The sequence below is a fragment of the Falco punctatus genome (assembly GCF_963210335.1).
Source record: "Falco punctatus genome assembly, chromosome: 3".
Lineage (NCBI taxonomy): Eukaryota > Metazoa > Chordata > Aves > Falconiformes > Falconidae > Falco > Falco punctatus.
Genome location: NC_137582.1, coordinates 27,307,214 through 27,320,531, shown reverse-complemented (window position 1 = coordinate 27,320,531; position 13,318 = coordinate 27,307,214). Strand labels below are relative to the sequence as shown.

General features: G+C 36.1%; 1 protein-coding gene across 41 annotated transcripts in view; it reads left to right on the top strand.

Annotated features, from left to right (window-relative positions):
- Positions 1 to 13,318, top strand: part of RIMS2 (regulating synaptic membrane exocytosis 2) — a 511,335-nt gene that overhangs the window by 290,040 nt on the left and 207,977 nt on the right. For 37 of the 41 annotated variants that reach the window (XM_080377968.1, XM_080377979.1, XM_080377978.1 and 34 more), the window contains 3 exons: positions 2,647 to 2,694; positions 10,876 to 11,006; positions 13,126 to 13,297. In XM_080377968.1, the coding sequence (XP_080234094.1) occupies positions 2,647 to 2,694; positions 10,876 to 11,006; positions 13,126 to 13,297 (351 nt within the window). The remainder of the gene's footprint in view (positions 1 to 2,646; positions 2,695 to 10,875; positions 11,007 to 13,125; positions 13,298 to 13,318) is intronic. The other 4 variants (XM_080377997.1, XM_080377994.1, XM_080377976.1 and 1 more) reach the window with 1 other exon arrangement.

The following is a 13,318-nucleotide window of genomic DNA, read 5'->3' as shown; positions in this document are numbered from 1 at the left end:
AGTGCCACAGATTCTTCAATGGTTTTTATATTAATAGTGGTTTGGAATCTATTTGTTTATGTGCACTATGGTTTTAGCCAGTGTAGCTGCACTGATGCCTCTCTGTTATTCAGGGATGTCTGTCTCTGTCTGGTTTTCTGTTTTCCTCTGTGTCGGCATTGGTCTGTGTACCTGTTTTCTTCTGCTGAGGTTACAGTGACACTCCAGAGCTGGCTAATAGGATTTCCCATGAAGCAAACCATCTCACATAGCTAGGAAGTCTTCTTTCCATCAATAGTTATTCTATCCAAAAACATATTTAATTGAACAAATTATGTGCAGGTACAGTAAACTATTGCATGTTATAACTTACTAAGGTATATAAATAATTTATCTGATTTCTGTGCAGTTTATGGCATTTTTGATCCACATTCTTTTTTCAAGAGAGTATCTGACTGTTATTGCAATTAATGTTTTATTATTATTTGCTTTGTCTGGTTCCTATTTCTGTGCATTTTCACTGATTTTTTTTCTTATATCATTTTTTTATAAGTCAGAATTTTTTTTGTGTTGGTGCTCTTCATTACTGCATTCTGGCTACTTTCTAAATACTGCATGAAAAGTATAACTTGGAATGCTTTTGCAATAGTTAGCTTTAGAGACTGATAACATGACTAGAAGACTGTGTAAATGGATACAGGTATAAAATTACAATATTTAATTTTTGTACCAGTGGAAATTATAATAGAAAAGGGAAGTAATTTATAAAAATAATGTATTTCCTTGTACAGCTGAACTACACAACCTCTTCAATAGATTTTCCATACATATTGAGTTTATAAAGTAATAAAAATACAGGCGTATTAATTATAGTTGCAATATCTGTAGCATATTAGAAAGTGGATAGTGTACATTGTGAAGGATATACTATGTCAGCATATTGGGGGGATGAGGTCAAGTATGAGACATGCTTTCCTTCCATCTTTCACCTTCTCCTTTTTCCCTTTCTTTTCTCCCCCTTCTACCCCTACACAAGTAAATTGCTGTTGCTCTGATCTCAAAACCTGGAAAATTCTAGGCAGTTCACACAATGTGCTTATTGCACTCCATTTTCCAAGGCAGAATATGACAGGTGAGGGTCCTTGGTTCATGGTAGGAAATATTCTATTCATTTTAGGACTGTGATATTCTGGAATATCTATATTTCTCTGGTAATACAGAAGAGAAACAAACTGAAGATCTACTTTTATTGTGTGTGAGTAGGTCACGTTCTGGCACATATACATTGACCTATGCAGTACTGCCTTTGCAGAGTGGAGAGCAGTGTGCAGCTGCTACACCTCACAGAGCACAGGAACACATCAGACAAAACCCATGATCCAGACTGCAAATTATCTTATATATCCTCTTGCTTTGGTGTGAGAACAGATTACTTCACACATTTTATGGAACAGATTTCACCAGCATCTGTGCATGCCAAGTAAGCAAGGAGGGTGGCAGAAACATCATCACACTGCCTATTTCCATACTTTGAGTAAATTTCTTACAGAAGTCAATATTGAATAGTAGCTTCTGTCCATCACTTTGAAATAGATGAATAATCTCAGGAAAACCAAGCAGGGAGGTAAAGGAGATTAAAATGTGTCAAATTGCTGTCGTTGTGACCTGTTCCCCCACTCACTGGCCCTCTGAGTTATCAGCATGTGCTCCTGTTCCTGTCCATTCCCCGTGCTCCATCCCCTTTCTGTGCCACTCCACTAGCTGTTGCCCTAAGTGGAAGATGGGAAGTGTCTGGTTGGAGTTTGCAGCTAGTCCAGGATGTTAAGTAATGTTGCCTGTACTGATGTAGTCTTGATGTAGCCACTGGAAAGCCACAAGGCTGTATGTGGTCTGAAGTGTTACATCACAAAAATAAATTAGAAATGCATCTGTGTGTGCAGTGCAGCTGCTTAAGTTTGCTAAATGCTCTATATCCCATTTCAAGAAGGGTTTTCTGTATCTACCATATGTTGTTTCCATCATGATTGCTAGAGAACTGAAATACATCAATTGTACCTTTCCCCATGTAGTGCTAATGCCAGATAGCACTAACTTTCTTTTAATCATTTTTTAAGTATTTAGGAGGGCTTTTTATAGAAATGCCTCTTAAAGTAGCAGAAACCAGCAAAAATTTTACTTTTCTTGCTTTACTTTAGAAAGAAACCAAAGCTGTCAGTGTGTGAAATGTACTTTCTGTCTTTGAACATGCAGCTACAATCTTCCTGAAAGAGATGATCAAGCTGAACTTATGTTTCCTACCCCACTTTTAAATCACACTTTGCTGACCTGCTCCTTTTGTTAATGTTATTTCTAAATCTATTGTAAATGTTATCTGTAGACCTGCAAAGTGAAATCCTTGCTTCTGAGGAATCAGTGGGAAAAATTCTGCTGACTTCCCTAAGGCCAGAATTTCCATCACAGGGTTTTGATATGATTTGGTAACAGATTTGCAGATTTAATTTATGCATTGCATTAAAGTACTTTGTGTTAGATAAATACGTTGTTGGTGTAAAGCTATTTTTAAAGTAATAGTTGTGTGTCTTCGTTTTTACTTTTGGTCTTTTAGTTTCCAGCGTGTTGTCCTTTTTGGTTTTGTTTTATTGCTTTTTCTTTAATTTTGCTTACCAGAGCCAAAGCCTTAGTAGAAGAACAACGCCTTTTGTTCCTAGGGTTCAGGTAAAGACTTCGTCTGCCTGACAGAAACTAAAGTTCTGGGTTTTTCTTTTGTTTGTTATGGAAAATGCATAGTAGGAAAATTACATTATAGTCCATTTCCCCATATTTTTAGCGTGTTGCTTTAAACCATATTAACAAGTTTCATGTCATCTTGTGAGCAGCTTGTAAAATTCTGCATGGGGATTAAAATACTAAATTAAAATTTAAAGAGACAACTAGTTTTTGTTTGCTGTTTACCCAAATATTAAACTTATACAGGTTTCAATAGTGATGATGGCTATGCATCCCACATACAAAATGTGTGTACTGTTTAAGCAATAAATAATTTTGTGCTTGAGGTCATTATATAAAGATGAATGTCTCTTTAAATCATTCATTATCATTACTTAATTCATCCTTTTTTGCATTTTCCAAGTAACAGTAGCGCCTTGAGTGGAAGACAGGCAAAAAATTTGTACCTTGTTTAAAGAAAGAAATTTCTTGTGTATAAAACTTGGTTCTTGCATTTTAAAAGTATGTCAAAATAATCAAAACTCTATTTATATAAAAAATGAATTCTCCCATTGTGTTACTAAACTTATTTAGCTTTGGGATTCTGTTTAGGTACAAGTTGTTTGCCTTTTTTCATTAGGAAACTCCTAAGGTACTGTAGGTTAACGCAAAAGTAGGTTTTAGTAATACGCTACAATGCTTATCTTGCTTTGCTGCATGTTTTTCAATTTTTTTGTAAATAGAATATTATCTGCTTTTCTTACAAAATATCTTTATGGAGATGTTAATCTTTTGAGTGGGAGCTGTATAAATGTTTCTCTTGTTTAATCAGTTGCCCAAGGAAAGATGTTAAGGATGATCTAAATGATCAGAATGAGGTGGCTAAATTTTATATTGAAATGGAAAAAAAAAGATCATATATATATATTTATAAAGGAATTCTAAATAAAAATGTAGGAAATGGTTTGGTTATGACTCATATTTGATAAAGTAAAATTTTTTTCACAATGTATTATTTCCCAAAAGTAATCCTTACAACTGCTTAAATGTAAATTCAAAATAATAAAAAAAAAACCACTAAGAAAAAAATTGAGATTAAAAAAATAGTGTCTTGATAGTGTTGTTTTAGGTTAACATAATATTATTTGCTGGCTAACATAAACTGGATTTGTATTAAAAATTAAAAGCATCCTTTAGCATGATTAAGAAAGTTGGCTTCTGTTCATGGTAATGAAGTCAGAGGAGCACAAATTAAATCACAAGTTGTTAAGTAGTTCATAAAGGTAAATATTTTATATCACATAAGTAGTCTTATAATACTTACTTTCTTTTTAGATATGTACAAAATAAATTAAGCACTTATATGACAATTCATTGTTCAATTTAAAAAGGAAACATCTGCCTGAAACCTGAATATTTCATGAAATACTGTAATGTAGAAATAACATGTAGTAGTTCCTTATTTTAATCACATTATATAAAATAAAGATATGGACATAAAAATTGCCAGTTCTACTTAGACTAATATCCTCTAAAGAAAAAAGAAATTACTTTGAATTATGGTAGTCATTTGAATAAATAAAACAAGTGTAATGCTTGGTAGAGAATATCCAGCAAGAGATGAAAGTGTATGAGGCTTACTCTCTCATCTCTGGTTGGATTATTTTTGATATTGTGGATAAGAATTGTCTTTAGTCCCAGTTTCTGTGTCTGTGGAGTCATTGTGGACCTCTCTAGCAGTTTTTTGCAGAGCTCAGTGACAGTCAAAGCTAAACATAGTGCTTGTGACAAGAGTTCCTGAAGAACTCAAACTTGTGACCTTGGCAATATCTTTATGACTAGACTGAAACAAAAAGTACCCCATCTGCCCACTTTTAGTAGGGATGGTAGATAGTTTTAAGTGGATTAATTCAAGATATGTTTACAATGCGCTCTGCAGAGAAGAGCAGAAATTCTCCAGTGATCTTTAAAGAAGGGTATTAGAAGCAGCCCAACAGCAGTGCAGAACTCTGATTACTTTTTGGCATGAGAAATTAGCTAACTTGGAGCTCTGAGCTGTTGTTTATGGTTGTCAGGAAGTATACATTACATTGTGGGCTGTGTGATAGCTGTGTCTGTAGAATTCTCTACATGAAGGAGGATCTCCAAGCATTCTGTTTATACCAGTTTGTTTCATTGCTCTCAACAAGAAATACACATCTTTGTTCTTGCTTACATCTTCTTTACTTGTTAGTCTGAAACTGATCCTGGTGATAAATGTCCCAGATGCTGGCACTAATTCCTCTTCCACTCTTCCCTCCATGTCATTCCATTAATTTTCTAGCCCTTACATCAGTAGATGATTTAAAGCCCATCAGTATTACTTTATTGGGAAGAAAACCACTCAATGTCCTTCTCTCCCTACCATGCACCCTTCTCCTGAACTTTTACTAATTTTATAGTACTTGGAAATGTGCATATTTGTTTCCTGAACTTTTAGATAGAGTTTAGCATAGCAGCATTTTTCTAACTTACAGAGTAATGCTTTGTGATACCTTTGTAGGCAGCAATCTGTTCTTAAATGTGTGTCTTCCATGCAGTATCTCATGTTTACTTGGTGGAGCCTCCTTTTGAGCCAGCGTTGCCATGAAACTACTGGTTTTTTCTAACTTCAAAAATTTCAGACATCCTTTTTGCTTTAATACAGAAAATCAGTATATTTGATCATGTATAAAAATCTATGTGTGCGTCTATCTGACATTATTGAAATCAAGATTAAGCCACTAAAAAATATTTTTCTTAAAAAAATCTAGATTAGGGCAACCTAAATACCTGCATAATTTTCTGGCCTTCGTAACCTAGAAGCTCTTCAATTTGTCAGCCTTTTCTTGTGTTTTTTCCAGCCTATCAGAGAGCAACTAAACCAGACAGCAATAATAGTTTGGTTTAGCAACCTTAGTAGACAGGATTTCTTAGAGGTATGTTTAACAGCATCCAAAGCTCACCTCAGCCATACTGAAGACTTTACCACTTCAGGACAGTTTCTGCATCTGCAAAATCTTAAATCCAGAAATGATTGCTCTAAGTATTTTTAAAATAAACTGAGAATTTTATTTGTTTTCAGGAGATCCTGCTCATGTATCTTGTTTCAGAATAATGTAGAAAAGAAAAGTTGTATTTCCATTTTAATATATTATACTAATGAACAGCTATATAGGTTACATGGAAAATTATCATGTACAACAGAAGAACAAAAGTGCCTGGCCAGCTGTCTCAAACACAGTGATGTTTGAGTAGGTGGTGGTCATAGAAATCTCCAGGGTAGAAAGCTACAGGGCAGGCGGTCTCTCCCAATGGCACAAGTTTTATCTCTGTTCCATGAGATTCATGAAGCAAACCTTATATAACAAATACAGTGTAGCATAGAATTAAAAGCTTCAGACATTGTCTGTTTTTAAATCTAAAGTTCTCACTTAAAATATGGCATGCCTGTATGTGCTGTACACAAGACGATGTTAGAATTGCATAGCTAAGCAAACAGTCAAGCATTCATGAGATAGGAATATAGGAAGTGGCAATAATAATATTATCCAGAATTTCTTCACTGATTTCCCTTATGCATATGTATTACAGTATGGGTTCTAATTACATGATTAATTCTTTTTTAGAACTCTGACCTCAATCAGTGCTCTGAATAAAATTTCTAGTTAAGATGAGATCTAAAAGAAAAAGAATGAAATATAGTAAACTGAATTTATGTCCTTAATTTATGTAATTTATGCTAGCTTCAAATGAGTCTGAGATGCCTTGGGGAGGAGCTTAGACTTGTACAGTTGAAGAAAAGAGCTAAGTACCTCAATATCTGCAGTGTGTGATCCAGTGTAAATAAAGGACAGCTATTCCCATTAACTCTTCTTTGAAACTTAGGCTACTCAGAGGGTGAGTTGAATCTCCAGAGGGAGCCATCTTCTTCTGACGCTACAGAGGACCAAACAGGAATACTAGCTACCAGCATCCTCATTTCTTGGAATGCAACACCAGCAGTCAGCTTCTATATACTCTTCTATGTGTAGGAGGCTCATTCCAGAAACAGGACATCTTTGGTTTAAGCCCTATTTAGACTGAAAAGATTGAACCTATCTTTCAGAAAAGTGCCTTATCATCAAGCTATTGTACATCTCTTTCTTCTCAGGAGTATGGAATCTCATCTGAAGCTGAAATACTGTGTGGCTGGGAATATAATTGTGTCGTGATAGCAAAGAAACTTAATTTTAGTTTAGCAGATTTCAGACCTGCTACCCAGAATGTGTATTGATCTTGCATCAGACCACTATTTGTTAGAAACCAGAAAGAATCCTACAAAGCTGGGACCAGACTATCCCTGTTCACCCCTGATGACTACCTTCATCACCTGATGGCAAAAGAGTTCTTGTTTCTTGCACTCTGCATGGCAGGTATTGTTACCTGGAAGCCTGTCTCAGGGAGTGCAGCAGATGCTCCACTCTATGGATAGCAGACCATCTCACAGTTTCAGGATGCATTGAATTTAGATGCCTGTTTGCCTGAATGTAAGTTGCACTGGAAGTTTAGTCAAGCGTTAGGTGCATATCTGCTTAGGGAGGGAAAGTATATGAGCATGTGTGGCAAATAAGTTTCCAGGACTTCAATACTAAGTGGAAAGACCTTTAGAAAGCATTCAAGTTGGATTACTTTCTAAGTGAATTTTAGGTGCCTACATCCTAAATTATGTAGGTAGACAAAGTCCTGTTCTAGAAGGTTTTGATAGGTGTTAGCCTCCATGTTAGCATCAGCCAGCTTGGCTTTCCTGTGGCATATTTTATGTGTTGTAATTTTAACCTTCCCTTTCCTTCATTTAGACCAGAATTGCATTGCCAAAGTTTCTTAGATGTTGTAAGCTTTTAAAAGTGCCATTCCTGCCTGTTTAAAAAAAAAACAACCACCTGCTGAATGGAGGATTTGTAGATTCTGCTCTGCTTGTCAGTTGCTTAAGTCTTTCAGTGCTGAGTATTACAGCTGTACATTCTTGTGTGACTTTCACTCTGTAGATTGAATAACTTAATGTTCTTCACTTTCTGGTGTTAGGAATCTTTTTCACATACAACTCAACAAAGCTATAAAAGAAAAAAAAAAAAGATAAACTATGATCAGAGTCTGAGACAACCAGCTTTTGTCCGGGCATAATACACACCTCAGACTTCCAATTTCAATGCTTTACTTAGCACTACAAATCAGGCTCCAGGGTGTCATGCCAGGATCCCAGACAATGAAGAACATGCAATTTGTAAATACCTTTTAAAAAAGGCTTTAAGAGATCGATCCCTCGATTCACAAGAGCTCTGGGAAAGAGGAAGGAATGGAATCCAGTCCTCTTGGACTGCACCTGGTTGTCTTAAATGGCTGTCCTTTCTCTCCTTGTGAATAGAAAAGAAAAGATTCTTGTAGGAAAATACCATACCATCTGAGTATTTTCATAATACTTAGGCACAGGAGAGTCAGAATTGGACTGGTCCTATTCCCAAACTAATTTTCCATGTTCGGTATGCTAGTCTAACTCCTTGTTTCTCATTTTCCTTTCCAATTTCCTGCCTTGACTTTTTGTCAGATTTTCTTTCATCCCAATCTCTCTGTGCAACATATTTTGCACCAGTTACAAAATGGCTCGTTCTTTTGTCACCTTATTCCATTTCTCTCATCCAGTCTGGTTTTGCCCCTCTGTTCTTCTGTGGTTCCTGATATTAGTGGCTCCATTTTTCCTGTGTTTCACCAAGAAGCATCCTGTATAATTTACTTTTCCAGTTACTCTAAAGTGGTTTCTGATTTGTCCCTTCTTCCTTCTTCTAACCCCACGAGAATGCAGTCCCATCCTCCTCTCCATGGGGCACTTGGTCCATTCACTCACTCCCAGTTTCTTCCTTTCTTCTTCTTTGCATCCAAGTTAAATGTCTTTTGGTTTACAAGTGGCTGTGCTGTATCTTGGAGTGCTAACAGTGTGAACACCGGAGAGAGAGTGCCTTCTGATCATAAGTCTGCCTCCTGGCCTCTCCTGTAGGAAGCCAAATGACAAAGAATTACAGGGAAAATATGCACATTATGTACAAATTTTTCCAATGTTTTTCAGAGCATCAAGAGAAAAGTAGAAGATACAAGTCAATCCAAATTTTGAGTTCTTGTTCCAAAACACAGATGTTAGAGCACTACAAAAAAAGTGGTGTCAAATTATTTAACTTTCTGCTTAAAGTCATTCTCCAAACCTTTTGACTGAAGTTCTCTTGCAAAGAATCAGTTTGAAACAAGTATAGTGAAGAAATATTTTGCCTGAATGTGAACACATAATTCTGGTTATATTTTTGGCACCTGTGTCTAGATTATCTCTTCACTCAGTCGCAGTTTGGGATGATGTCTGGATCACAGATATATTGTATTCTCCTTAAGCAAGGATAATTTCTCCCAAAAAGCAGATCAAAATGATTGTCTTGGGGTGTGGGACTAGCCAAGTCTGCCCTTTGCTCAAGGGCTCCCCAGTAAGCCTGCAGGTAGATACATTTAGTGTCAGTGAACATTTAGGTTGACTTGCACTTCAGAGGTCATTAAAGCTTTGCTTTGGGTTCATACAGTTGGTGCAAAGCTTTCTACTTGTGATCTGTAGCTGGATGAAGATCCCTCGTAGTCCAGATTTAGGAGAGTTTCACATTAGGAAAAAATACTGACAAAGCCCCTTGCTTTGTAGGAATGTAGGAGCAGCATCTAGAACTCTCTTACATCTGAAGTATTAAGGATAGTTTATCTCACGCGGTTTTCTGCTTTAGTAGCCACAGAACCCTTTAACGGTTGGTACCAGAAACCTGTAAAGTCAGTAGAGGGCCAATGTCATGATGACAGAAGACAGGTATCCTCCTCATTTTAATATCCATTCAAACACTGCTGTTTGGTGGCTACAGGAGCTGCAAGTTGTAATGAAAGAAGTGCACTGCCAGCACTAATTGAGCTGGTGTGTCTTAGTATAATCTCACTTATTGAGACATTAGGAATGGCAGAAACCTAAATCAGCCTCTTGTTTATGGGTCAAAAGTCTTAAGAATTGCATCAATACCTTTCTTTAAGTGACTGAAATGTTGAAGATGAGGAGCTATGACATCAGCTGGAGACTGTCTCTGAAATGGTGTGAGATGAGCTCCACAGAAAGTGCACCTTCCCCTGGCTATGTTTACCTTAGTGGAGGCATATTCATGCCTAAAGGTGCACTGCTTGGTTAGATGTGAAGTTGGGCATTATCCTCTTGGATTCTCTGAAGTTCAGGCAGGGTCAATGTTGTCTTTAAATGTCCTAGTTTGTCCTCCTCCATCTCAGGCAAACTCCCCATGAAGAGAGCCTCTTCTCCCAGCTGTAGTTAGTGATAATGCAGTGGTACCACCATGTACTAATTCCCTGGCTATTTGGAAAGGTTTTTTTTGTCATAACTGCATGATTTCTCCTTCCACAGTGACTGCTCTAAAGCAGGTATATCCTCTCCTTGAATAATTATTTGCAGCTATAATATTCAAACCGAAATAGCTAAATAGCATCTTCTAACGGCTGTAGTAAAAAAAGGATATCAGACCATGTCTAAGACTGAGTAATAATAATTTCTGCAGATGATTAGTAGTAGCTTGTTGCTGAGATGGACTGTGAAGAGGGCTGGACTATTGAGCCTCCCTCTCTTACAGTTTCTGGATGGCTAATATGATTTCAGCATGAGTCTCTGCATCTTGAAAAACATTTAGAGATTTGAAAGATTTATGGTCTCATCCCATAGTCTTTCCAGCACAACAGGACGTGAAAGAATCATTCATTCATTGTGCATAAACTCCTTAGAAATGTATATATATGAATACCATACATGAGTAATGCAAGTAATACAATATCACGGCCAAGAGAGAATAATTCTAACCAGAGCACCATCTGAAAAACAATTAGTATGAAATAATTACTTACTGTAAAGGATTTTTAAAAGAAGAGTTACTCCTGGTGCATACTGAAGCTATTATAGTATAAATTTATTTTTATGCTTTGTTATAAATACAAAGTAGAACATGATATTTTCTGTTTAAGTAACCAATATAAGTAGATGCTTATGAGCAAAATTAATTTTAAGGATTAATATGGTACTTTTATGTAGAAATTAGTTCACTAATTAATATTTTCTCATTACAGATAAAACTGTGGTATGACAAGGTTGGTCATCAGTTAATAGTGACAATATTGGGAGCAAAGGATCTTCCTTCAAGGGAAGATGGGAGGCCAAGGAATCCTTACGTTAAAATTTACTTTCTTCCAGACAGAAGGTAGGGTGAACACAAAGACAAGGAACATTCAAGTAAGAATTAGTCCGATACTGAGATGTCAGGCATAGCTGAGTTTACGGGTCATATGTATATGGAAAAATCTTACAGTTTGGAGTTTTCTTTATTAAACATGCTATTTAACAGCAATGGGACTTTGAACACTAAATACAAACTCACTCTCACTGGATATTTTATTAAATACCAAGTAAAAAAAGAAAAGTAAACATATGTCATTACATTGGGATCTGTTATCTGCAAAGAAAATTTTTAGTGTTTTATAATGCCCTTTCCTATGACAGTTATATCGTATGACTATATGTTGACAAGAAAATTTTCTGTGACTGCATAATTTGCTATATCATTGATGACAAAATCTTTTGGGATGGATTGTCTTGGGCTCACCAATATTTGAACTGTTTGACTTGATTTTTAGTTTGTTCAAATTGCTGTAGTGTGTTTGGAGATGCTGAGGCTGTGCCAAAGTGAGAATCAGGCCTGCTTAAATTATCTTATCTGTTTTTTCAAGATTAATAAAGGTACCAAAAATGTCTCTGTTCAGAATGCTTCACAGTGCAAGGTGTAATAACAAAAAATACTTAAAAAGAAAATATTTAATTAAATACTTTCAAGTATCCAGGTACAAAAAGTTACATAACATTATATTTTAATATGCTATACTAGTGTTTCCCATTTATGTGAAGTATTCAGAACTTTTTCTTTAATTATTATATGTTTTCTATCACTTACACAAGAATCAGCAATTTGTCTTATTGAATTATGTTTTTTTTTCTGACGTGCAAATTAATTTTCCTTTCCTTAGAGGTAAAAGCTAAGTAAGCAAAAAGATATTTCTGGTGTAGTAGAAGGAAACATGCTAGAGGTAAAATACACTTAAATAAGTCAAGCATTTAATTAGGTGAAGATACTGAACTCTCTTTGATTAAACCAATTTCATTGGAAAAGCTTGTCTAATGTAATTTATTTCAGTTCTCAAGGGTAAGCAGTCTTCAGTATAATAGAAATAATCACATTATTTGTTTTAACAATGTGTTTCAATGTATTATTTCTTAGTTAATCCAGCTTCTAAGTAACAATTCAGAAATACAATAACTATATTACAGTTGTAAGTATTAGCAAACGGACGGTATCTGCATTGTCATATCAATAAATTAGTACCACAGCTGCATTACGCAGCAATCAGCAGGTTTAAAATTAGGCATTGTTATGAGAACTCTTGTCAGTATTCTCAGTAGAAGAGGCATGGGTGTTTTCCAGTGAAACTTGTTTCCGTCAGAAAATATTAATTTTTTCAAGCAGAAATATTCTGCAAAACACATTCCTTTCAACAGCACCCTGGAGCCAGAGCCAGGAGTCCCGTAGCAGCCTTGTGCAGATACCTCCAAAACACAAGGCTAACCTTGTAATGGAGATCCACCTTCAAGCCTGGGTGGTTTCTTGGGGTAATCCAAAGGATTTGGGGAGCTTTTCTGAGCCTTTTCCAGCGTTGCTGGGAAAAGACATATAACTCATTCTCAGGGCTCCTGGTTTTCCACCTGTGGAGCCCATAGTCAGGAAAACCCTGCAGAGAAGGCCCCACACTGCCCGCAGCTCCCTGGCCATTCCTTCTTGTGGGTCAGCCGCTCCCTCTGGCCTTGCAGTTTAGGAGTCAGCCGCTGTAGGACTGGAAGCTTGACTGAACCAGCTGACTCATTTATCTGAGATGCAGAGGTTTGCTATGCCCAATATTTTCTGCATGCATGTTCTCTGTCAGACTGCGCCTCATGGAAATCTCATTTACAGAAGTATATTTGGCTTTAGAAAATGCTTTTGCTGAAGCAAACATATTAAACCATACCTGTTTTTCAGGGAACTTCTTGTAATTTGAATTGGCACATGCACTGGAAATCACCTAATTTTGGTTTTTAATATGGAGCTATGAATTATCCTCAAAATATGTTCTGAACTTTCTTTCATAATAAAGGACTAATCCTGACATTGATTATAGTGCCCATTATACTACAAAACATTCTGCTGATTTAAGATTTTCTACTTTCCATGATATGCTTATTACAGTATAATGATCTTTTGAACATTTTTAATATGTAATTGTTTTTTGCAGTGATAAAAATAAAAGAAGAACAAAAACGGTAAAGAAAACATTGGAACCTAAGTGGAATCAGACATTCATTTACTCTCCAGTTCATCGGAGGGAGTTTAGAGAACGAATGTTAGAAATTACTCTTTGGGACCAAGCACGAGTTCGAGAGGAAGAAAGTGAATTTTTAGGAGAGGTACACAATTATTGGTAGCTA